This window comes from Gavialis gangeticus, unplaced genomic scaffold (genome assembly GCF_001723915.1).
Source record: "Gavialis gangeticus isolate Ggan-Ray unplaced genomic scaffold, GavGan_comp1, whole genome shotgun sequence".
Taxonomy (NCBI): domain Eukaryota; kingdom Metazoa; phylum Chordata; order Crocodylia; family Gavialidae; genus Gavialis; species Gavialis gangeticus.
In genome coordinates, this window is record NW_017729032.1 from 67,349,612 (window position 1) to 67,374,883 (window position 25,272).

The 25,272-nt window shown below is 39.9% G+C and overlaps 1 protein-coding gene across 6 annotated transcripts in view; it reads left to right on the forward strand.

Moving 5' to 3' along the window:
* The first annotated feature begins 366 nt into the window (after window positions 1-366).
* ZC3H13 (zinc finger CCCH-type containing 13) overlaps window positions 367-25,272 on the forward strand; it is a 64,610-nt gene continuing 39,704 nt past the window's right edge. For 2 of the 6 annotated variants that reach the window (XM_019524190.1, XM_019524192.1), the window contains exons 1-7: window positions 780-902; window positions 1,322-1,431; window positions 8,336-8,447; window positions 17,129-17,237; window positions 20,784-20,923; window positions 21,705-21,865; window positions 23,254-23,451. In XM_019524190.1, coding sequence (XP_019379735.1) covers window positions 786-902; window positions 1,322-1,431; window positions 8,336-8,447; window positions 17,129-17,237; window positions 20,784-20,923; window positions 21,705-21,865; window positions 23,254-23,451 — 947 coding nt within the window. In that variant the 5' untranslated portion in view covers window positions 780-785. Of the gene's footprint in view, window positions 903-1,321; window positions 1,432-8,335; window positions 8,448-17,128; window positions 17,238-20,783; window positions 20,924-21,704; window positions 21,866-23,253; window positions 23,452-25,272 lie in introns of those variants that run through there. The other 4 variants (XM_019524191.1, XM_019524193.1, XM_019524194.1 and 1 more) reach the window with 4 other exon arrangements.

Genomic DNA, 25,272 nt, shown 5'->3' on the forward strand with positions numbered 1-25,272 from the left:
GAGGTACGGGGCAAAGGAGATGGCTTCCAGTGGGCTGCCTTTAACAGTGAAGGGAGAAATAGGAGTTCCCTTTCAGAAACCTAAGGCTGTTTATACATGTGCTCTGGGAGTGGGCACTGGGGAGGCACTTTAATTATGGTGGCTTCAATAGCTGCTCTAATTAAAACACCTGGAGGGTCACGTGCATCAACATTCCCACACTGAAAAATGGTGCCCCCATCGCCATTTTTCAGCATGGGGATGCTGGAGTCTGCTCTGACATGCTGTAATTACAGTGCAGGGAGAAGCCTTGCTGCACATGTATAAGCACCCCTGGCTTCTAAAATTAAGAGCCAACGTTACCAGTGAAACTAGTTTTGAGGCAGTGGGTAAATACCATAGAGTGGTGTTTTATACTTGAAATCCCAAAGCTGATGGTCAAAAACATGTGGTCAGAGAAAACTGCTTTTTGCGTTTTGTTTTTTTCCTGAATAAACAGAGCATCGCCTGAGCTTTTTCCAAAAGGCAGGCAGGGAATCCAAAGCTGATCATAAAATAAAATGAAAAAACATAATTCTAAATGTTCAGTTGACTAATTTGAAACTGTTTTATTTATCATTAAAGTCATCCCTTCTGTAATTAGATACATTTTACTCATTTATGACCTTTCTTGTTTCTTTATCCATCACCTCTGCAGCAAGTCATACAATTTATAGTGTAATATTTTATCTTTATGAATTTCGTGTCAATAGCCCCAGATTGAAGATTTTACAGTTTTGCTTTTTTTTTGGTTGAAGTAGTACAAAATGTCAAAAATTAGAAGGAAGGTCACAGTGGAAAATACCAAGACCATATCCGATAGCACGTCCCGAAGACCCAGTGTGTTTGAAAGGCTTGGACCCAGCACTGGAAGTACTGCAGAGGTGAGTTGTAAAAGTGTTTTTTCTCTTCCTCACTTTCCCATTATCTTCTCTTCCAGGATATAGACAATGTTGTAGAGTAGTTCATGATTAGTAAATACCCAATCACTGGTGATATTAGTGGAAATGAAGGGAGCCATGTAACTCCGGGTGTTCATCATGATATGAATTAGTATATTTTTAAATAACTTGTGTTGTACCCTCTTCTGTGAGGTGCAGTAATAAGGTTAGTTTAATAGCATTTTTATTATTTTGCCAGACCTTTATGCTAATCGTTGGTTTTTATGAAGTAAATTATTGGCACAGGGAAATCTCAGATAAATGGAAATAAATGTAGAATAATTTGTGTATTCTGCCACATGCACACCAGTGGTCTTTCCAGAAATGAGTGTGAAATTCACCCAGTAATGTCTGTCTCTTAGACACAGTGCCGTAACTGGCTGAAGACTGGCAACTGCCTCTATGGGAACACATGTAGATTCGTACATGGCCCTTCACCACGAGGTAAAGGCTATAGCAGCAGTTATAGAAGGTAAATCAACAACTCACTTTGAATTGTTCACGTGCTATAGGAAAATAGCTTTTGCAAATATGTCTTCTGTGAAAATTGGAAATGCTATGGTGTGCCTAATGGTATGTTTTATCAATAATCTTTGGGATTGTGAAGCTTCTAAAAACAACAGTTTGGCAAGTTGCACTGGCATTACCCTGATTTTATGCATGTCTGTGAAATTTAAAAAAAAATGTTCTGGATGCAGATTAACTTCCTTTGCTCAATCGTACTTGCATGAAATGGGAAATACAAGAGGTTTAGTATGTGAATTTTTGTATAGGCTCATTACAGCTTTAGTATGCCTTTGTCTTCTGCCAAACTGTTGTTTTGTAACTGCTTAAGCCAGTACTTACAAAATCAGAGCACATCCTTTTTTGCCTTCATCAGTAACAATATTGTTGGGTGGCTGAAGTAGCTATTCTTTTTCCAGTTGTGAAAAGATTCTAATAAGTCAAAATGTACTTTTAGAACTATAGTTCTATATGGACAAATCCTCTGTATCACAAGAGGAGATCCGAAAAATGTAAGCTTATTTTTAAGAAGAATGAATACATTTTGTAACCTGCCTATTTGTCAGTTATAATCATTATTAAAATTCTGTCTTTGAAAAGTGTCTGGTTTAGAGAAACTTCAGTTTCTCTTCAAGTTGTATAACTCCCTGTTCACTAACTGAAAGTAAAGGTAATGATAAATCTGAATCACTTCTGCTATAGAAAAAATATGACTTCATAATTTTCATTTCAGTCCTTTCATACAAAGATCTCAGGTTACAAACAGTAGTTATTCTACCTAACAGTACTGTGATGTCAGTGATATCTTTTTCCTTCATCTGAAGTGAGGATAAGGTAGTTGATGAAGGTCAAATAGGAAACCCTTTCTGAGGTTATGGTTCTAGTCCTTATTCTGTTTCCTTTTTCCTTGCTTTTTATCTGAAGATGCTAAACTACACTCACTTGTTCTTTTTATAACTTCCAAAAGTTTAGTAGCAGTTTGAATACAAAATATAGGTTACCTGTAGGCTTTTTCCAATGTGCAAAGGATCTTACTCTGTTCTGTCCTATATGTCTCAAAAATCAAAGGGAAAAAAGGTTTTATGCACAAGTGTTTCTTGAGAACTTACTGTTACACATTAAGTGAATTTTTCCCCTTGATACTGTGTTTGGAGGATATTCAGTATATACTCCTACTTGGTGATTTTAAAGGTAACTTGCTGCTTATGGCTGACTACATTTACTTCATTTTCTATCTCATGCAAAGCTATAAAATTATCACTGGCTCTTAATAATGCTGGTTTCTCTCTTTATTTTTTTATCACTTTCCTATGAGAGAGAATGAAAATCAAATTGTGTAGCATACTGTTAACTTGTTTAATTGGATAAGAACGTATATTAAGGGAATGTATAGGGCATCTAGGTATTTTCTGGTATGTTGTAGTAATGTCTGCTGGTAGCTCTTGGCCAGACACAGACAAGTCTGTTCTGCATTTAAAGAATTTTAGCATCTCCAGTAGTCTTCCAGGTGGCAGGGACACTTGTCAGGCTGTTGGAAATGTGTCCTGGATGTTCCAAGTACCAGGGAAATTGTCAGCTCTGTGCAGTTCATGAACATGTTTCTTTCTGCACCAGTTCAATTCAAACCACTGCCAATGCTCGAGTGTCAGGGAAGTCCAGGGGTGGTGGTTACACTTGTTTAGTTAATCCTCTCAGTGCAGTCCTGTGACTCTTGCAAGCAGCTTTAGTAGCACAAAGCACAGGCTGTCAGCCGTTCCTTCCCCCCTCCAGATCCATGTCTGCCTAGAAGAAGCCTTTTTTTCACGTCAACTTTGCTCTTACTCTTCCCAGTTAAGGCTTTCCTCCTACAGTAGGAAAACAGGGCATCTGATGGTTCATTTAAACTTCAGAAACGCTTTTAATGTAAAACGTTATTTGAGTGTAAACACTCTCATCTCCCCCTTGCACACCACATATCGTGACCTGTTCATGAACTACACAGCATGGAATAGGTCCAGTATGCATGTGTTAAGTTGCTATTGAGATTTAATAATAAACCAGTATATTGCTACCTGTACATTATCAAGGCCTTGGCCCTCAGTAGACAGCCTCATCTCCCAAATAGCTGAGACTTGGGCAGGGGGAGAGGGGGGAAGGAGGGGATGGCAGAGGTTGCTGTGGGAAAACAGAAAAGGGATGTAGTAAGAAGACGCATGTCAACATTCCTCCATGATCCCAAAGTGAATCCTAGCTTTCTTCCTACCTGCTCGTGGTATACCGAAGAGCCAATTGTTTGGTACTTCCATAGCATCCAAATGTCATGTACATTTCATAGCATGGGATCAGGGAATAAGAACAGGGTGACAATCTGGGCTTCATCAGCTAGCCCAGAATAATGACCTCCCTCTGTATCTTGGGTTATCTTGTAAGAATTTAGATAAAGGGTCACCGGGGTGTAGGAACACCTGTTGGACTTTTCTGGTAGTGACTGTATACAACTGTTTGAACCCTTGAGCCTATGCTCATCACACATTAATCAAGCTACTGGAAGCAAAAAGGAAAACAAATCGTTGTAAGAAACCAAATACAATATAATGTTAGCAAATACAAACACATGTATTCTGAGCGGCTCAACTAGCATTAAAAAGAAACTGAGAATTGATGCATCCCTTACGGTGATCTCATGATTATCTCATTATAATATACACACCAACTGTATGTGTCAGCCAGTGGACAGATATCAAACATACACAGCAGCATAAGCCCCTGCAACTGTCCCTGATGTTACAGGGATTGAGGCTACAGTGTAAAGATAAAGGTGGTGGGTATACTTAGTGGTCACGCTGCACTGGTTAATACAAGCCAAGCTGCTTGATGAGCTAAAATGCTGCAGGAAGTAATGCTTAGCTGTAACTGTGAAGTGGTGAAATTCTGTAGTATACATCAAGTTTAAAATATGGAAGATTCCTGCATCTTGCAGAAAACATGCCTCCTATAGAATATTTCTTTAGGAATTCCCTTTAAATAAACATTGAGACAGGCAAGACTCCTTTATACTACAACTTGCATTTCTAATTGCAATCTGGCCATATTGATACTTAGTTTAGACCTCTGCATCTCATGTTTCTACTGCCTCTGTTGGCTTTTTTTTTTTTTTATTAGAGACATGGTTACCGACATTTCATCAAGTGCCTTTTTCCCCTGTAGGTGTAAGGAGTAACAGTCCCATCATGCTTTGTTTTGCTTCTTGTTTCCTGCTTTTTTCCTCATCTTAAAGTTTTGAATAATTCCTAAATATACTGAGCTGCTTCTAGTTTCCAGTTTCCCTCCTCACCTCTGGTATACTGAGAGATTGTTTGGAATGTGTCTCTACCTTTTCCTAAAACCTAGAGAAATGTTACATATTCTAGAAACACCAAGTAGAGTATTATTTCTTTGACTGGACAGTACGTGAGCTGCCTTTTCAACAGGTTCTGCTAATCTCTCTTATTCTCAGAAAAGCTCCTGTTGATAATGCTTAACCTGTGTTTTGCAGCCAAAGTATTATCTATAGATCATGTGCAATCCTTTTGCTTTCTGTATTTGTCAGTTCCATAAAGATCTTTTTTTGTGTAGGAGAGGTAGTAACAGAAGAAATTTGACTTTTAAATAAAATACATATAACGAATATTCAATTACTACTTTTGTAATGCTGAAAGGAAGTTATTTTTGGGGGTCGGGATTATGAACAGAGCTATTTCAGAGATGGTTTTGATATTTCAAGGGAATTATTTTTCAGTACTAAAAATATACTTAATTGAGCTATATAGCTTCACAAAACCATAACCATTAAAAAGCTGCAAGTATGGCCGCTTTGAAGATGACTTATGCTGGGTAACTATGTTGATCAGTGTTGTTTTGAAATATGGGTAAATGACCATATATTTAAAAAGTTACACTCTTTCTCTGACTTACAGCATCCTATGGGTGTGCTTCTATTGAGAACTGAATATATATTTAGGCATGAGGAGGGTACAGCTTTGTTTCTCCTTAGACCTCTCTTAAGACTGAACCTTATGACCATATTTAACATTTTTAACTTTGGAAGTTATTGCAAAAAAAGGAAATGAAACAAATGAGCAAGATTTAAAATGAGGAGCAAACCCTTTTTTTCATAAATATTTGTATATGTGGGATAGCCAGAAGGAAAAAGTTTGACTCATTTTAGAATGGAGAAAACAATAATGAAAAATATGGAAATACTTGAACTTGCTGTTTCTAAAGGCAATATTAATCAGTATAAAACAAGCAATGTCCTGAAGCAACTGGAGGTTTCATTATTTCAAATCTCAGGCAGCCCCCCCCCCCCGCCCCCCCGGGCTCAAGTAGCTAATCAGTGTTTTCTATTTAGCTTGAACGAAAGTGGTGAAGAAACAAATGTTTGGAATTTGTGGTTTGGAATTAGCAGGAGCTCCACAGGATCTCTGCTTAGTAGTGAGCTAAGTTTGCAATAGTATGTCTAGACCTGAAAGGCTTTGAACAGCAGCTTCTTCAGCACTTGTATTTTAAGGACTTATCTGAACCGCATGTTATTTTGCTTCAGTTCTTTTATGATGAAGTCTTACTCACGGATGCAGTTGTAAAGATGGCTAATACTAGTTTAGTTTTTTTCCCCATGGAGGAATATTTCAGGGCAAAGACGCATGAAAAAGTTTACTGAGACACAGAAAGGGGCATATATTTATCGTGCCTTAGATCCATAGTAATTGCCCATATGCTTTCTTTTCCTTTCTGGAAACTGGAAGCTAATCTGATTTTAGCCTTCTTTCATTTAAGGATAAAATACTGCAGGTTAGCTTTAAATTTATATCAGGCTAAAGCAGCTGAACGTGGTTAAATCCCACACTTTTTTTCATCTCGTGGTATCTTGGTGGTCTGTCCATACTTTGTTGTATATAGGGGCTTACCTAAGTCACAGTGGGGCAAAGGGTGTTGTGCAGCCCACTTGTGGCATGCAGAGCTAATTTTTTGTGGACATTTCAGTGGCCCTGCCTCTTGCTGCTTATTGGTGGAGGGGCCCTGGCAGCCACACCCCTTGCCATTGATTGGCAGAGGGCGCCTTCACTCATTCTGTCTCATTACTGCTTTTTTTGGTTGGTTTTGTGGGAAATCGTAGCCAATGCTGGATTTCCCAGCAGTGTGGACAACACTTTTTTGCGGTTTCCACAAAATCCACAAAACTGCGATTTAGATAGGTCCCTAATTATATAGTATATTACTATTATGTTAAAGATCTAAGGTCCTTTTCATCCCAGTATAACTAAGTGCATGCTGGTTTGTACTACTATAACTATGTCAATGAAAAGATCCATGCTGCTGTTCGTTATAATTTGTATGGGTATAGCAAGTGTGTAGCCCAGAGGTATCAAACATACAGATGGCAGACTGGATCCACTTTGGGGAGCTGGTCCATGGTTTTCTGGACTGACCCCACTGTACTGCATGAGGCACGTCTTTGCCCCAACCGTGCATGCTGCACATGGTGCTGGGGGCTGGGCTGAGGGTATGTACTGCATATGGCAGAGGAGGTTTGGTCTGGGGTACATGCTGTATGCTGTGCATGCACCGGACCAACTCTGTGCACTGGCTCTGGAGCGGGTTCAGATCAAATAAGTATGCAGGGCATTGCATGCAGCACATGTCCTGTTCTGGCCCCTTTTGCCATGTCTAGCACATGCAACCAGTCCAGTCCTGCACTGCATTCAGCATACACTAGTTCCAGGGCTCCCTCTGCATGTGGCATGTGGGCTGGACCTGGCTCTGCATGCAGAATGGGTTCTATTTAGAAGAGCACAGGGAGCATGTGGGGTCCTATTAGATTGGCCCTGCTCCCTGGTTTCAGGGCCAGTCTGGTCTGGATTGGGTGGAGGGAGCCAGCATGTAGGACTGGCCCAGCAAGGCACTGCGTGCAGCACCGGATCTAACCTGCATGCAGCACAAGCCCATGCAGTTGGGGAGTGGGGCTGATGTGCTGCATGCAGGTGAACCTGGTGCAGTGGGCACTGCTCGTGGTACAGGGGTTGATTTTGATTTAACCTGTAGATCAGCCCAGTGATCCTTACCCAGCCCACAGGGCCAGCTTATTTTGACACCTCTGGTGCAGACTAAGCCTTAGTGGGAGGGTTGCTGATACCTACATTTGCTATAGCTTACCTTTTTAAGAGTATGGCCAAGACCACGGGAACTTGGAAATTTTGCATGAGTATGACCTCAGATCAGAGCCCTGGCTTATATTCACTGATGCATTGGTATAACTTTTAAATCTTTGTTCAAACAAATTTAGATTTAGTTAAAGCCAATGCAGAATCATGTGTAGATGCTCTCAATGTGTCCACACAAGGTTTTAGCCTAGTTAAACAGAAGTTACAGCTTTATTTGACCAGTGCAACTTTGAATATAGATGGGGCTAGAGGTAAGAAGGGTGTAATGGGGTCATGAGTGGTTATTACATTAGGGGAAGGCAGACATGAATGGAAACTGCCTGGCTGGGACTTTAAACATTGATCTGAAATAGTGCTGCACTTTTGACTTGTTAGCTGTACTGTCCCTAGTCAAGAATGTGCTACATAAGATTAGTTGGTCTAGTAAAGCAGTATTGTGGCAACTAATTTTTTCCCCCTAGAAGCAGTCTTCCTTGACTGTTTGGAAACTAGTACAACTTCTTAAATTTAAAGACAGTTTAGCATTATCATACTCACTAGATTTCATTAGCTTGTATTCTTCTGCTTTGGTGGAGAACTTAGATTTTTGTATAATTATCCATTGCAAAAATAATTGAAGGAATATTATTATTCTTTTAAAAAAGAGAAAGAAATCTGATAGAAATGGCTATATTATGTTTCTGCATTATGCAGGTCACCAGAAAGGCCCACTGGGGATCTTCGGGAAAGAATGAAGAACAAACGTCAAGAGGTTGAAACTGAGCCACAGAAACGAAATACAGAGGAATCGTCTTCTCCTGTTAGGGTAAGATTGGAGTTCACAGAAACTCCAAACTCCTTCAGTAGCAGTCAGGCAGCATGTCTTAAAAACTTGGTCATGGCGACTTTTAAATTAACATTGAATGTTAAATACAGAAAACATTTGTATAATGTAATACAAAATTTATTAAAAATTCTTAACTTTTAATTGCGTTAAAGTATTTTAATGATTTTGCAATTATATGGCAGTTTTTCCCTCTCAGGTTCCCAAATCTCTTTACAAGTTCAACATACATGTTACATAATATAGCAGCCTGTGGGATGAAGCGTGGCAGCTACTTGATAATACACTATTGCTTTTTGATGTTCTTAAATGTGCCAACTGAGGCAAAAATCTGCTAGTTGTGTACCTTAAGTGAAGTGCACAAACCACCCAGCCTTATTTACACTTATTCCAGCCCATCATTTACTTGCACCTTATCCCAAGTTCCGTTTTGTTAATCCCGGATACCTTTCTTCATAAGCCTGTTTATTCACTATCCTATTCATTCATGCACCCTTAGCTCATCATTTTTCTCCCTTTGTAGCAAATTCCATAGTTGAAATTCTCTTTTCTTCCATAGTCAAAACTCTCCTTTCCTCCCTTTGCCCATCACTTCCCCTTCCTCCTCAGTAAAATGTTTCACCTTCTCCATTGACATTACTAATGAATAGAGACAAGATTGATAAGGCTTCTCTGCAGTTGTGCAACTGCCTCATCCATTTATTATTGGGTCACTCCTTTTCAGACCATCTTTATCCTCAGATCTGCTAGAAGATTTTTTTTTAAGGGGGGTTTTGCTTCTGCAGGTATTCATAGCAGTCTTGCCTAAGTTATTTCCTACTTGCTGCATGTAAGTGGGAATTTGCTTGAGAGGTAAAAAGGGAATTGTTTACAATTACTACCATTAAAGTTGCATAGTGGTTTCCGTTCTAATTTGTGTTTTCAGTTGTTCATAACTTGCTGCAGTTTTCCAGTCTTTCAGTCTTTTACTTGAATATTCTTACATTTGATCAAAATATTTCAGCTGCTCTTGAGAACAAAGAGAGTGGGAATGTGTGTTTTTCCCTATTATTAAAAATTATTCCTTTTTTCATGAGTGAACATTAATTTGGTCTTTTTAATTCTGAGATCTTATATCGCATTCATGACGTTCTGTTAATGCAGTAACTAAAGAAATGTAAAAAATAAAAAGTGTCTCAGAAATAGGAGTCGTGCAAGAGAATTGTTGGGTCTGCTGAAATAACAGAGAGTAGGAGAAGGTATTAAGAAGAATAAGGGTTTTGCCGAGAATTGAAATAATTTCTCTGCATCAGTCTCCAGCACAGATGATGTTGGGGAAATATCTATGCTTTTCAGGTAATGATGATGAGACATTGACAGAGTAAGGTGTCAAAAAGAGCAGGTTCTGGAACGAGTTGAAAAAGGGCAGCAGGTCACCACGACCAGATGGTGTACAGCCAAGTGTTCTGAAAAAACTGAAGAATGAAGTGGCTGAGTTGTTGACAGAAATAAGCACCCTGTCATTAAAATGGCTGTTATACTTCAGGATTGGAGGGAGTAGCATTCGGGACTAACATGAGAATTGTTATCAGTAAGCATTAATTTAAAATAGGTAGTGAGAGACTTAAGCACTTCTTGGAACATGATATATGGTGGAGAAATGAGCATAACTCAGTTAAGTGAAAATTGTTCTTCTGTGTTCTGTTGGAATTGAAACTTTTCCACAAAAATAGTGACTTAATGAAACTTGTTTGACATATAAGCAGCCTCATTTGAAACAAGGTTTCAGAGTCTGAGCAGTCTAAGGTTGAAAGGTGGTAAAATAGAATGGTAGAATTTAGAATTGTAAAATTAGAAGCTGCCCAAGAGAACAAGCAATGAATAAATGTTTCATTTTCCATGTGACAAAAGGTTAAGAAGTCTAACCCGCTGGTTCATTCCAAGACTGGGCTACAATTAATTTGTATATTGAGAATCTGGAGAAGTTTGAAATTTGGATGGCCAATTTTATAAAGGATATAAAAATATTTGCCCAATCAAGAGTAGGGAATATTTGGAGGAACTCCATATGGACCTATAAAAGCAAGACAGAAGAAAACTCACTGTTGACAAATGCAAGGTAATGCAGAGTGAAGGAATAATTGTAAATGATTCATTCTCATTACTGGGTTTTAAAGTAACTCTTAAGTACTCAGGAGAAGAACACAGCAGTTATTGTGGACAGCTCAATGAAAACATTGTTCAAAGTGCAGTGGCAACCACAAAATGTATAAAATGGAATAGAGGATAATAAAATTTGTCATTACATAAATTGATGGTCCAGTCTTATCTCAAACTCTGATTATGGTCATCCCATCTGAAAGAAGATACAGTAGAAGATGAAGGTGTCTAGTGGAGGACAAGGAGGTGATTATTGGACTGTTTTGAAGAGGAGACAAATAAAAGGAGACATGAGAGGTATATAATGCATAGTAGGAAATATAAGATGCTCCTGTTTATCTTTAACGTAATAGATGGGGTCACCAAATGAAACTTAAAGGCAACAAATTTATAAATAATAAAGAGAAGTATTTCTTACATCACATAACTAAAGTCTGGAACTCATTGCCAAAACATACAATCTGAGAACTTAGTAGGCTTCATAAAAGGATTAGACAGCTGCATTAGATAGTATAAAACATTTCTGGGAGGAATATAAATTTTTATGCTTCATGATATAAGGTAATGAGTAAATGCCTGGATTTAGAAAGAAACTTCTGATGTGAACGGATTGTTCCTTAATTGTCCATTTTGGGGTTTCTTGAGTTTATGTTCTCATCTAGTACTGTCCACGATAAGAGATTATTCCCAACTATGTTGACATTTGCTCCGATTTATTATGGCTCTTCTTGTGTTCATGGATTTTTTTGTTTGTGATATTACCGTAACACTGTAAATCTACAAAATAGTTTACAAATAAGGCAAGATTTCTGATGTACCTGTTTAAGTTAGATTATATACTTACATTTTACATACTTACTTTTTCCATGTATCATGAGACGACGAATTCCTTGCAAAACTTGACATTGGCATATATTTCACAGTAACTTATGAAGAGTGTTTGTGGCTAAGGGGCAAAGTTGAAGGGCTTTCCCATAATTAAAGACACAAAGTTAACTGTAAGAGAAGGTATTTATACGCTTAAGAAACTGGATTTCAAAGGAATGTGCATGTATTTCATATTCTGAAGCTATCTGTCACTGTGGTATTTCACTGACTGTGAGATGGGAACAGATGACAGCATGTGATCATCAGGTTTCCTGGTTTTCTCTATTAAAAAGAATTCCAAAATTCTCTGATTTAAAAGCCCCAAATCCGTACTTTTCCACACTTAAAATAAAACACCACTCATATCTACATACCTCAAGGTACCAGGTGGCTCGTGAACACTGAGATGGTGGGGTGGATGAACTGTCCCACAGGAGCACAGGTAGGGCCTCCCCTGCATGCTTGGTGGCAGACCCAGAAGTGGACAGGAAGTACTTGTGGTCCACTTCTGGGTTCACCACCAAGTGTCCAGGGCCTGCGACCCCCTGGCTCAGTGATTGACTGCGGGAGGACCCTGGGTGCCCCCCCAGACTCAGGAGGCACCAGTTGCCAAGCCGGGGGGGAAGGGGGACTTCATGGCGGACCCAGAAGTGCACCAGAAGTTCTTCTGGTCCACTTCTAAGTCTGCTGCTGAGTGTGCTGGGGACCCCACCTGCGCTCCTGTGGGATGCTACATCTTCCCCACCATCTCAGCAATAATGAGCCACCTGATACCTTGAGGTACGTAGAAAAAACATTTAAAGCTGTGTCTATGTCCGAATCATCAAATCTCTCTGAATCGATTCGGAGGGTTCTGATTGGATTCGGAGAGATCAAAGGGTCTCCTGATTCAATTCAGAGATTCGGCCTCTGAACTGGGCCGAATCTTCGCTGAATCAAATCAGCGACTGAAGCTTCGCACAGCCCTAATAGATAGATATATATCAGTTGACCACACTGCTTTATTGATATATTTACAATTTTAAAACGATTTGGAAACCTACCAGTGCCTCAATTAGTATAATAAAATAAATTCTAAATACCTATGTACTTTGGCATTTGATTTTGGTTTTTTTATCATGAAAAATCAGAGCTCCCCCTGCTGCCTTTTTATACCTGTGTCCTGATGAGCAGCTGTGGATATCATTCCCTCTCCCTCTCCCCCCGGTTTTCTGGCACTGAGCAGCCTAGATATGCCTGTACCTTGCCCATGCCATTCTCCCTTGCTCCCAAGCCCCAGCCCCCCTAGTCCTGCCAGTTCACCTCACTTCCGACACACATTCCCCCCACCACCCCAATCCTTGCCGGTGCCCTAAACTCACCAACCCACAGCACCCCTGTTCCTGCCAGGGTCTCTTACTCCTAACCTGCAGCCCGCTGACCCCACTAGCCTTGCCAGAGGGGGCCCCCACCTGCCAGGGCTATGGGATCTGGCCATTGCTTCCTACCCACTCCCTGTTCTTCATCTTGTGGGTGCCAGCCACAGCCAGCACAGCAGCACGCGAATCATGGCTGCCATGTGCATGGCAGCAGCAGTTGGGGCCAGAGCAGAGGGAGGAATGCGGAGCCTGGCCCTCACCCCCACCCACAGTGACACAGCTGGAACAGAGCCTGTGGGGAGTAGAGGGAGGATGCAGGGTGCCTGCTGTGGGGCTCAGGGCTCCCCACCCTGCTGCCCTTCCCTTGGGGGCCTCTGTGGCCCAGCAGGTAGAGCCTGGTGTAGGAGGGGCACTGTGCTGCCTTCCCCTCCTCCTGTCGCCACTAATGGTGGGGTGGGGAGCAGCATGGGTGGACTGAGTGCAGGAGCAGCACCTGGGCCACAGCTGTGGCATAGAGCTGTGGCCCATTGCATGAGCAGCTGGTGATAGGAGGAGGTGAAGGCAGTGCAGCCCCCCATTGGTCTGTTACTCCTTGCGTTGATGATGGGGTCCCAGTGGTGGCAGCAATGAGCCTCACCACCATATTCCACTCTCCCGCACCTGGTCCCGTCTGCTGGGCTGCAGAGGCAACTCTTGCTCATGCCAGTCCAGCTAGGCTGCAGCCCCATGGCTACTGTGGGCACACAGATCTGGTGGGGACATGCCCGTCCCCTGCACTGCATTGTATCTGCATCCCCATGCCTCATCTGTGCCCTCCCATAGACTTGCCTGTGGAGAGTTGCCAGAGCTGCTCTCCACCACACTGCCTGGCTGTCATGTGCATGTGTGTGCATGCATAAGCACATGGCACCCCCCTGCTTTTGATCACCGCCTTCCTGCTCCCCCCAACCCCAAGCAGCCCCTTGCAGACTGCAAGTCTGCCAACCTGCAAAGGGAAAGCTGTGGTTTCCCCTGTTTTCTCCTGTAAAGGAGAAAATCCATGTTTTTCTGCAACAAATGGAAAACCGAGATTCCTGGTGATAAGACTAATTACCAAATGTTCCCAACTGGAGTTACTAACCATGTGATTGGTATGGAGCTTGTAAGTGAACAAGTGGCAGAGAAATAAAGCACCTGAGTTCTAATCCAAGGGTTATATTAATTTGTTGGTCTACAGAAAGTCACTAAGCTTTTCTGTTTTCCATCATCTTCTCTATAAAAAGCGGTCGATATCTGCTTATCTTGCACTGGAGCTTTGGGCATTAGTGAGTATTTGCACAGTTTTTTGAAGCTTAAAGAACATTCAGAGTTTTAAGTAGTACCAGGTTTGTCCAGAGGATACTTGTTACAATAGGCAGTGGCTTGATTGTTCTAGATTCTAGGTATTCTGTGTGTTAGAACTCCATATACATATTGGTCTTTACATGTGTAATGTTAGCTCATTGCTTCTCTAGATAATAGAAGTTCTTAAAAATTGCAGAATACAGGAATACTGTGAATATTTTCTCTGTTTGGGTTAGCAGGCTAGTGAAACTTCTCTCTGGAAGTCTATTTTACTTACTAGGGTCAGACTTCTAGTACTTCGGCAAACTTCGTTGATTTGAGGAGGAGCTTGGCTTAAGTATGCATGAGGCCATTGAAGCACAACTCTGTGAGATGCTGATCTCTCTTGGTGATGGCAGAGCTCTTTTATGTCCTGTTAACTATGTTAAATATATGCCATACTTTTACAGAATTGGGTCCATGAAATCTAGTGCTCTTTCTGTTTAAGCAGTGACTTCAGTTAACTTCAGCATCAGACTAAGAATTGTACTCGGATGTACAAGCAGCTAAATTCTTAGCTAATAATCCATTGTGCACCTGAAAACTTTATTATAACTAAATTACTTAATGCTTTTAAACCAATAAAACATTCATTCTAGGGGATAAATGTTTGAAACTTTTAAACTCTTTGCCCTTTCACTGTCTTTTGGGCAGTACTTACCACAGTCTGCAGTTTATTTTAAAGTGTACTCAAATTAATTTATTTCAGCAAATATATTCCTTAACGGGCTTACCAACTATTTAACTGGTACTTCAGGGGGTTTGTCCTGGGGACCTGGGGCTGTCCCAGGGCCAGGGTGGAAAACCAGCTGATTGCCAGCTTCCCATGCAGGGCTCTGGCACCTGGCTTTCAATTTGCCAGTACAGGGGCAAGCTGATCATGATCCCAGGATTTCCCCTGCACTAGCAAGTGGAAGGGGTGCGGTTGCGATTCTTGATCTCAGAATGTGCATCCTGCCATGCATTTGTGGCATGGAAGGAAATGCAACTGTTGGGATCGGGAATCAGATCCGGTCTTGTCTTTAAATGAATGTGTGCCTGGGGCCTAAGCATTTGAAAATGGGCAATTCTACTTAAAATTTAAATACAGTAAAAGCTCTATTATCCAGCATCCCTGAGGAATGGAGGATGCCGGATAACAAAATATTCTGGTCAATTGAGTGGCCCCGAACAGACGTCCTTGCCTGTTCGAGCCGTTCCTTCTCCCACCGCGTCTGAGACGTCGCCGCCCCTCCCACAACATTGCCGCCCCTCCCGTGGGCCCCACAGTGGGCACTTCCGGTTTCACTTTTCCTTACAAGCCGGCATGCTGGTTACTGGAGATTTTACTGTAATGTACCAAAGTTAGTGACCTTAGTTGTGCCTTGAAATAAATGTAATTCATTATTTGTTTGTTTGCAGTAACGAGGAGGCATTTTGCAATGTGTTTATAAGTGCATTTAACTTTTTAGTGAAAAGACATTAAAATCTTAAGTGATGGTAAGACACTGTTTTAAAGCTGCTAATGTAAAAATCAAGACACTGTAGAAATTTGTGCAATTTGAACAACGGTGGTTTTCATAGCAGATAGTTATGTTTTTAGCTTCACTGCATCAACTACTAAGCTGCGCTTCTTGGAGTTAGTGCAAGGAGGAGAGTAGCAGATGGGCAAGCTGCCTGTGGCAACCTTATTTCCTATGATGATAATATACTGGTTTCTTTGTGGTTCCATAGGGTCATCTGCCCCCTCTGCAAAATAAGGACTTTGTGGCTCACAACAATTTATTTAGTTACAGAATATATATTTCAAGTGTAAAGCTGTCAATAAACCTAGATGCTATTGTGTAGCTTTGAGTTCTCCCCAAGTCCTCTTCCACATGAGGCTTTTTGATACTTTGATTTCCATTATGGGATAAAGTTAGGCATTATTGCAGTGTGAAACAGGCCGTATTTGATTCAGATTTGGATTCGGCCTGAATCTGGGACAGTGATTCGATTAGTTGATTTGGATCACTGTCCCAGTTCCATCTGGCCGAATCTGAAGATTTGATGCCAATTCAGAGAATCGGTGATTTAGCCATCAGCTGTGGGGGACCTTGGGTGTCCCCCCAGACCCAGGAGGTACCAGTCGGGAAGGTGGGGGGTCCCCTGTGTGCTTCCTGGCGGACCCAGAAGTGGACCAGAAGTGCTTTTGGTTCGCTTCCGGGTCCACTGCCAAGCATGCTGGGGACCCCCTCGTGCTCCCATGGGAAGCTCCATCCGCTTCACCATCTCAGTATTCGCAAGCCATCTGGTACCTTGAGGTATGTAGAAAAAACATTTAAAGCTGCGTCTATGTCCGAATCATCGAATCTTTCTGAATCTCTCCGAATCAATTCTGAGGGTTCCGATTCGATTCAGAGAGGTTAAAGGGTCTTTTGATTTGATTCAGATTTAGAGATTCAGCCACTGAATTGGGCTGAATCTCCGCCAAATTGAATCGGTGACTGAAGCTTCACACAGCCCTGTTAGGCATGCACCTATTACAGTTGGGACCTCAGAAGCTAAATTACATAAAACCATTCTCACTTCCAGTTGCAGTGCCCATTCTCTACCTGCTTTAAATAGTTTAAATCTGGTTTAAACCTGATGCATACTTTCAGAAATTTGCTGCAAACAATGCTCTTTAACACGTGCTTGTCAGCTGATTCTTGCCCTGTCTTTAAGTCTTTATTTTACCTTCTTATAAACCTTTCATCTGCCTTGCATACTAATTCTATCAAATAATACTAAAAAAATTCCCAATAGAATTTCTAGATAATTCAGAACATATTTACTTTTCCGATTTAATGAAAAAATATTTCTACAGCATTTTTTAGAAAGTGCAAAATAAAGAAATTTTATCTACCTTGGGCTTCTCTTTTAAAAAGTTGTTGCTCTGATTTAGTGTGCGGGTTTTTTTTTTCCCCCTCTGTGCAGAAAGAATCATCAAGAGGAAGGCATAGAGAGAAGGAAGACATCAAAATTACCAAGGAAAGGACTCCAGAAAGTGAAGAGGAAAATGGAGACTGGGAAACAAATAGAGAAGGTAAGTGGAATGCAATAAAGACTCCTCTTGCTCTATTACAGTGTTCCATGTACTACCAGATTATCAGTTTATGGAAAGTTGAGCATTTTAAAGTTCACTTTCCTAAACAATAGATTCATGTCGTGGCCACTCACAGATAACTGTGAAATACTGAGGAATTTATCTGTGCGGGAGAAAGGAACACAACAATCCAAATTGGATCAAGTAATATAATGTAACCACTGACTTTTTCTTGTTTTGTATTCTGTCAGAAAATCTGTTCTGCATCTTATAGAACAAGACTGTAGTCATAACATTATTTCATTTGTACAGTAAACAGAAGGATATACGTCTGTTGCCACTTCCTGGTTGGCAGAACCTTTCAAATCTCAAGTTGTTTCTTGGAATCTAAATTGTATCAGTTGTTAAGAGCTGATCAGTAAATTAATTTAAAGTTAAAAGACATCAGATTTTGGAGTAATTTTTACTTGTTTAATCCATCTTATTCACAAGGGCAGAACTCAGGAAATAAAAAAATGCATTTACCTTTGCCTTTACCTTGAAGTCGCACTGAAGCCCAGTAGCAAGGTGATAAATGGAAGTTTTCATTACTACTACTGCTACTCTCTATTCTGCGCTCATTAAAGGATTTTGGTGTCTAAGATACTAGTGTCTTTCTTTTAACTGCACAAATCGATTTGGACACTTCTTTTCTTTCATAATTTTTCCATTTCCTCTTGTTAGCACTACAGGTTACTTACTGTAAAGTTGTATGATGTCTGCATGATTATGAGAGATCTATTTTGGCGTAGTTCTTATAGTAGCAATGATGATGATTTTGTTACCATTGCATGAGCTCTCATCATGGATCAGGGCTCCATCCCATAGGCATTGTACTGAGTAAAGAGAGTCCTTCTGCTAGAGAGGTTTTTTAAAATCTATTAATTTTAAATTTGTTGATGGAGATAGTTACAGGGCATCAGTGAGAGTAAGTTTCTAGTATGTAAATTGTGTTAAAACTACTACTGATGAAAATTTACTCTAATATGGTTTTAATCATTCTTCTGCTAAAAATGGTTTTGAAGTGATAAAATATAGAACTGTCGGCATGTTTCATGTACTGCTGTGGCAGAGTGTTCAATCAATTGGGAGTTTGTCTCGATACTGATCACCTACTATGCATTCCTGATTTGAGAATTTGCTTCTCGGCCTTTTGGCTAAGATCAAGTGTGTTAATACATATTTTAAACAAATGTTGTAGTTTAAAATAATTTCATGCAGAATTAAAGCAAAGAAATTTCTTACATTCTAGGAATCCTTAACATTATTTTATAACAACGAAGACAATTGATGTTTGAAATAATACATCCTGAAGCCAGGAGTAAGCAGGCAAATGTAGTGATTATTTGATTAAAAGATTTATAAACTTTCTTGTAAGGTAAAAAAAAAAAATAAGCAAACCTGCTGTGCATGACCCAAGTGACAGATTTGAAACAATGTGGAGGGCGGGGAGGCAGGGCAGCAGGGAACAATGGAACTTATAGTGAATTCAGGTGGAATGAAATCATCTGTAGTAGAGCAGAATTGGACATAATTTTAATATACTACACAGGGTATGACTTCACTGCAAGAGTTTCATTGTGCAGGTATCTTATTTACTTCTTAAAAATGTGCTCACATTTCTTTTATTTGTTAACATTACTTCATTTTATCTCATGCCACATGCACCCAGATAAGACATGCACCTTGTTTTTTGAAGGGCACCATGAAGAAAAAAATTTTCCCACAGTTTTAGCTGCATAGAGCAGGGACAAACCTTAATCTTCAACTTCCTCATCCTCCCTTCCCTGCGTAGTCAAAACCAGATTGTAGCTGCTGCTGAAGACTGGACTCAGTGGATGGATCTGCGATTTTGAAGAGCTAAAAACAGCCTGCAGGCCTGCAAAGTAGGATGAGAGAGAGAGCAAAATTTACAAAGAAAGGATAGCCTGATTAGTGAAAAATCAAGAGCAGTAAAAAAGTAGATGAGGCCATTAACACCTATTGAGTGAGTAGTGATTAGGAGGGATCATGTAGATTATATGAGCCATAAAAGCAATTGACTCCCACTGTGCTATCTAAATAGTAATACCACAGTTGCTGCTGGCTGCAGGAGGACTCAAAGTGAGGTGTAACCTCGTTGTACCTGCCCCAGATCCACCCTGCTGAAATCTGCCCCCTCCCTCCACACAGGAGTGGGAGAGTAGGAAAGTAAAAAGAAGCAGTAGCCATTTTGCAGTGTCTCCATGCTTTTATTCTGGGCAGAAAAACCAGCCTTCACAATTAAGACATGCACCCTAATTTTGGAAGCCTAATAGTTGGGGGAAAGGCAAGTGTGGTATGTGAGTAAATATGGTGTTCAGCAGTTTCTTACACACCGTATTTGAATAGAAGGTTGAAGAAATTCTTATGTACAAGGAGAGGATTAGTAAGAATAAACTATAGTTGCCAAATGCTAGTCATGATAAATATATTATTGGAAGGTGCTCAGACCGTGCAGTAATATTCTTAGAGCATTCTTAGTTATGTCACAGTTAAGCACAATCTGCATTATAAAATGATATGAAAATATTTTAAATGGTGATCTGATGAACAGAATATAACACTGATTTGCTGTGTGATTACACATCCTAAATCTTACCTGTACTCCAAATCTTTCAGCCAAAGGAGCTTTGAAGCTCTTTGAACTGTAATGCTAATTGACTGTGATATGGAGAAAGTATAATTATAGTCCATGGTGCTATTATGAATGTAAATGTTATTAGCATGTTAAACAAATGTAAATAAAATAAAAATAATTTTAAACAGAGGAAAAAATGGTTCCCTCTTCAATAAGCTTTCACTTTCATGGTGGCAATGATGTTACACTTATTGCCTTCCAAGTATAAGCTGCCAAGTAAGACTGAGGAGATTATATTTGGATTTCTAATATAAAAATCAAGAAGAAATAAGACTTCATAAAGTAAAAACAAAAATATCCAGTATTCTTCAAGTACATTTTAGTGTATAATTAATTTATATAATAAAGAAACAAGAAGGATAAAAACCACATTTCTTTACAATTAACCTCCAAGTAAGTCTGAATCACTGAGCTATTTCCACTAAGCAAAATCAATATCGTCATCGAAGAGAACTCGTTGATATTGTGCTGGAGTTTGCCGAAATTGAGCATTCTGTTTTTTATGATTTCAGTTTCTTCTAGTGGTTTAGCGACTAGAAAGTAAACAAGAGGAAAAATAGTTCCCTATTTGCTTTCTCCCTTCTTACTTCATGTAAATCTGCCACAAAAAAAAAATCTTATTTTTGTGCAACCAAGATAAGGGTATTATAAATCAGATATTATAGTTACATGATGTTATTCAAGTTATTCCAGACTTCCACCACTTATACCAGAGATCAGACTTTGGCTTGTTGAGGTCCCTATATGTATGTTTGCTTGTTAAATAGCTAACCTACATGTCTTGTGTTAAGTATACCCGTTTAAGACTACTTATTTCATATATTGCCTATCACATTTTTTTAATAAAGACTCTGATAATGGAGATGTTAACTACGATTATGATCATGAGTTGTCTTTGGAAATGAAGCGCCAAAAGATTCAAAGAGAACTAATGAAGCTGGAACAGGAAAACATGGAGAAGCGAGAGGAAATAGTCATTAAGAAAGAGGTTTGTATTTTGCAGAGGAACACATTCTTGTGGCTTGCCAACAGCCATTTCATGGCCCCCTAATTATTTCATGCATGTTTGGAACCTCTGTATGCTACTATGACTCAGGTGGTAAAGAAGTATTCTTGTTTATGACTTTGGAAACAGGACAGTACTCGAGCTGACCTTTTTTCTGTATGTAGGGAAGGAGACAAATAGCAAAGAAGGAACTACAGGATATAAATTGTTATATGCTCTGTCTCAAAATCACTTGTCAGGCTTGAAGTCTTGATTTCCACTGCTTTCCCTCCCTCCCCATGCCTTTACTATTCATATTGTTCACGCTTCTTCTAAGTAAGCTTGGTAGGTAGCTCGTAAGAGGAACGTGTGTGCTGGTTTGAAGTCTGTTTGTTATGGGTGGAGAAGCCAGAAGACTGAGAATTTGAGCTGTAAGTTAATCTTGTGTGATTTTTTTTCAGGACAAGTGATAACTTTGTAAGAATCTGAATTGTAGTGGGCTTGAGCATCAGTTAATTTCATTTTATATCATTGATTTATTTAAGCACAGCATTTTTACACATCACATCACTTAGAGACATTATAATCCTAAGATATATTATTTTGGAAAAAATATATGGTTGGTATGTCTAAGGTGAGGTAATTGGTTATCATAATCTAAAGTTTGGATGATGGCTAGTGTTCATTTCTTGTTCAGGATGCATGTAAGCATCAGATGAGGTCTTTGGGGATCAAGACTAAGATTATAATTGCAGTTGAGACTACTTTTTTCCTTTTTCTCAAGATTTCTCCAGAGGTGGTTAGATCTAAATTATCACCATCGCCTTCACCAAGAAAGTCTAGTAAATCTCCAAAGCGAAGATCTAGTCCCAAATCTTCCTCTTCAGCAAGTAAGAAAGAGAAGAAGGCTTCTACAGTGTCTTCACCGCTTTTGGACCAGCAGAGGTCAGTATGCGGGCATATATGGAAGAGGATGTTTCACGTTGATATATTCATTCTTCATGAAACATCTCATGTTCTGATTAGTTGGGTATAAGTTTTTTCATTGTTTCTTTAGATGGGGATTGTCTGACTTCGTGTACCTGTCGGTGTCTAAACTGTAACTTGCCAGGCACAATCTTTGGGGCATGTCAGTACATATAGGTGCCTGTTAATTAATGTAATAATAATGTTTAGATTTTTGCATTGAACGTTATGCTTTACATCAGAACAAGTGTGGAGGGTGAGAGGAGCTAGAGAAATCTAAACAAGTAAAAATAAAATTGCATTAGAGGATATTAAATAGCTGTTAAATGGGAGTTCATCCTAACCAGAAATAACATTCTTAAATTTGGCTAGTCAGGTGTTCTGTTGTAACTGCATATTGCTATCTAGGAAAATATTGTTTGATATTCTAGATTCTAGGAGCACCCTGTAGAGTTACTGGACTGGGGAAAGGAGAAAAGATAGGTGATAACATTAGGCAAAAATCATAGGATGTTACACGTGGGCTTCTTGCCACAAAAATCAATCAGCTAAGACTTGTGTTAAGACTTTGTTGACTTCAGAACTTCTGAATCAATTTTTGGCTCCATTAGATGTAAAGAAAATTACAACCCCACTACAAGCACAGATACCTGTATTTGCCAAACCCTTTCTTTGTACCAAGTTCTGCATAGATGAGGCAAAATATTTTATTTACTCTGCAAAAGAAGTTTAAAAAATTGCTAGTATCAGCATATAATATGCAGTGGCATCTGGCTGCTGCTATTTATATTTATGACTTAGTTGTATGAAAAATGCATATTGGTGTAAAGCTATAGGTTTTATTTCTTGTAATGAACAGTGGAAGTAATATAAATGTTAGTTCATAAGACACTCAAAAGTATTGTTGCTGCTTTAGAATGAGAGCTGTTTAGTTCAAATTGCTTAAAATCCAAAGCGCTGATCCTGCAGTTCATTTTGTGTAGGTGACTGGTATATTAAATTTTAGAATTTGAGTTTAAGCAGACAGACTAAAAGAAATGTTGCCTTTTGATGCATGCAGGCTTACAAGGGCATTGTATTTTGGGAACAGTTCAGATGTTGCAAGTCTGCTTCAGAAATAAGGGTTATAAATTGAAGTGGCCATGCAGTACCTCAAAGGAAAACTTGACGTGATTTTTCTTTTTTGAATTTGCAATTCAGTTAAGTTCAGTTATAGATGCCACTGTCTGCTAATGGACTAGAGAGGTCTGCCCTAAAAGCTACAAAGCACTTTGCCCTATAATTTCAGTAGCAACAGTACTAATTAAATCATGAAATAAAATACTTGTTACTCTTTCAAATATTATTTTCTGGTTATTTATATTTAGGGGTTCAAAAAACAACCAGAGTAAAAAGAAAGGGCCTCGTACTCCCAGTCCTCCCCCTCCAGTTCAAGAGGAAGCTCCCCTGGGAAAGAAACATAAAGAAAAACATAAAGCAAAAGAACGCTTAGAAGAAAAATCAAGAGAGGGAAAAGAAAGAGGACGTGATTTTGAAAGGCACAAGGAGAAAAAAGAGAAGCAGAGGTGGGTTATGTTGCATTATTAGGTTTTTAACAGTAATGTAACCTGGCTTAGGTTGTCTGCTTTTGAGCTACAATTCACAGAGCACTAAATATAGAAGGGTTTACACCTGACTTGCTGCCAACTTTTTCTGAATTTATTAAATGTCATAAAGGCATTGGATAGTGGATTAGTAAACTACAGCTAATAGAATTGTCACTTTAATAAAAAAGAAATAACTTGGCTAGATGCCCTTTGGAAATAACCATTATATTCTCCATTAGTGAGTAAGACCTTGCATAGTGGTCCAGTCCAGTTTTGTTACTGGTTCTTGCTAATACTGTAAGTTAGTTGAGAATGTGAAGGTGGATGGTAACTTGGATGACGGGGACCACAAAATGATAGAGTTCAAGATCTTAAGGGGAGGAAGGAAAGAGACAGAATAAAGACATTGGACTTTAGAAAAGCAGACTTTAAAAACTCGGGAAGTGTTGGGCAGGATCTCCTAGGGAAAAGTATAAGAGTATTGAATGGGCATGCAAGAAGAAAATTAGGAGGGCCATGGGATAATTTGAAATAAAATGGCAAGAGACAGCAGGCAATACAAAGCGATTCTACAAGTATGTCGAGAATAAGAGGAAGACCAAGGAAACTGGGTTCCTTACAGAATGCAGAAGGCAATCTAGTTGTTGATGCAGAGAAGGCTTAAGTATTCGATGCCTTTTTTTACTTCAGCCTTAATTAATAGGATCAGCTAGCAGTTGACGAGTGCAGTTAACAGCAAAGGTAAGGAGTCAAACAGCCTAGAGTTAGTGATTCTTAACCAGGGTTCCCACAGCATCTCAGGGTGCTGCAGGATCCCTCCAAATGTGCCATGTTGCCTGCCCCCCGGTGCCAGGAGTGGAACAGTTGTTGCTCTTCCTCCTATCCAATGCTAGGTACCCAAATATACCAGAGATAAGCAGTACATCCAGCTGCTCCCTGTCCTCCACTCCAACACTGGCCGCCTCCATGCTCCCAGCAGCATGCTTTGCCATGCATAGATAAATATGTGGGCGCATGAATGTGGAGCCGCCAGCCCATATTTTTCAGCTTGGCTCTTTCTCCTCACCTTTGCCTCCCAACCCCTGTGTTCCTCCCATGCTCTTGGGGCCAGTGGGAAGGATTGTAGGTACATAAAACTTCACACTCTTCACAGGCAAAATCAACTCCCAGACTGCTGCACCTGGTAGCACAGTTTGGGAAGGAGGTGAGAAGCCAACTGTGGCAAAAGAACAGGTTAGGGACTATTAAAAAAAACCCTGGACGTATACAAGTCCATAGGAATGGACAGGATGCACCCAAGGGTGCTGAGGGAGTTGGCCTATGTGATTGCAGAGCCACTGGTCATCATTGAAAACATGTAGTGATCAGGAGAGGTCCCGGATGATTGGGAAAGGGCAAATATAGTGTCCATATTTAAGAAAGGAAAATAGAAGGATCCATGGAACTACGGATAGGTCAGCCTCACCTCAGTCCCTGGAAAAGTCATGTAAAAGGTCCCCAAGGAATCCATTTCTAAGCACTTGGAGGAGAAGGTGGTGATTAGGAACAGTCAGCATGGATTCACCCAGGGCAAGTCATGCCTGACCAACCTGATGGCTTTCTCTGATGAGATGACTGTCTCTGTGGATGTGGGTAGACCAGCAGATGTGGTAAAGTAGGTAAGGGAGAGGAAAGAAAGCAGGGGGAGAAAAAGGCCAAAGGGAGACATTACAGTGATAGAATACAATGTAGAAAAGAGGCTATCTATGAAAAAAATAAATAGTTGGAAAGCAAGAAAACAAAGGACAGAAAAAAGTACAG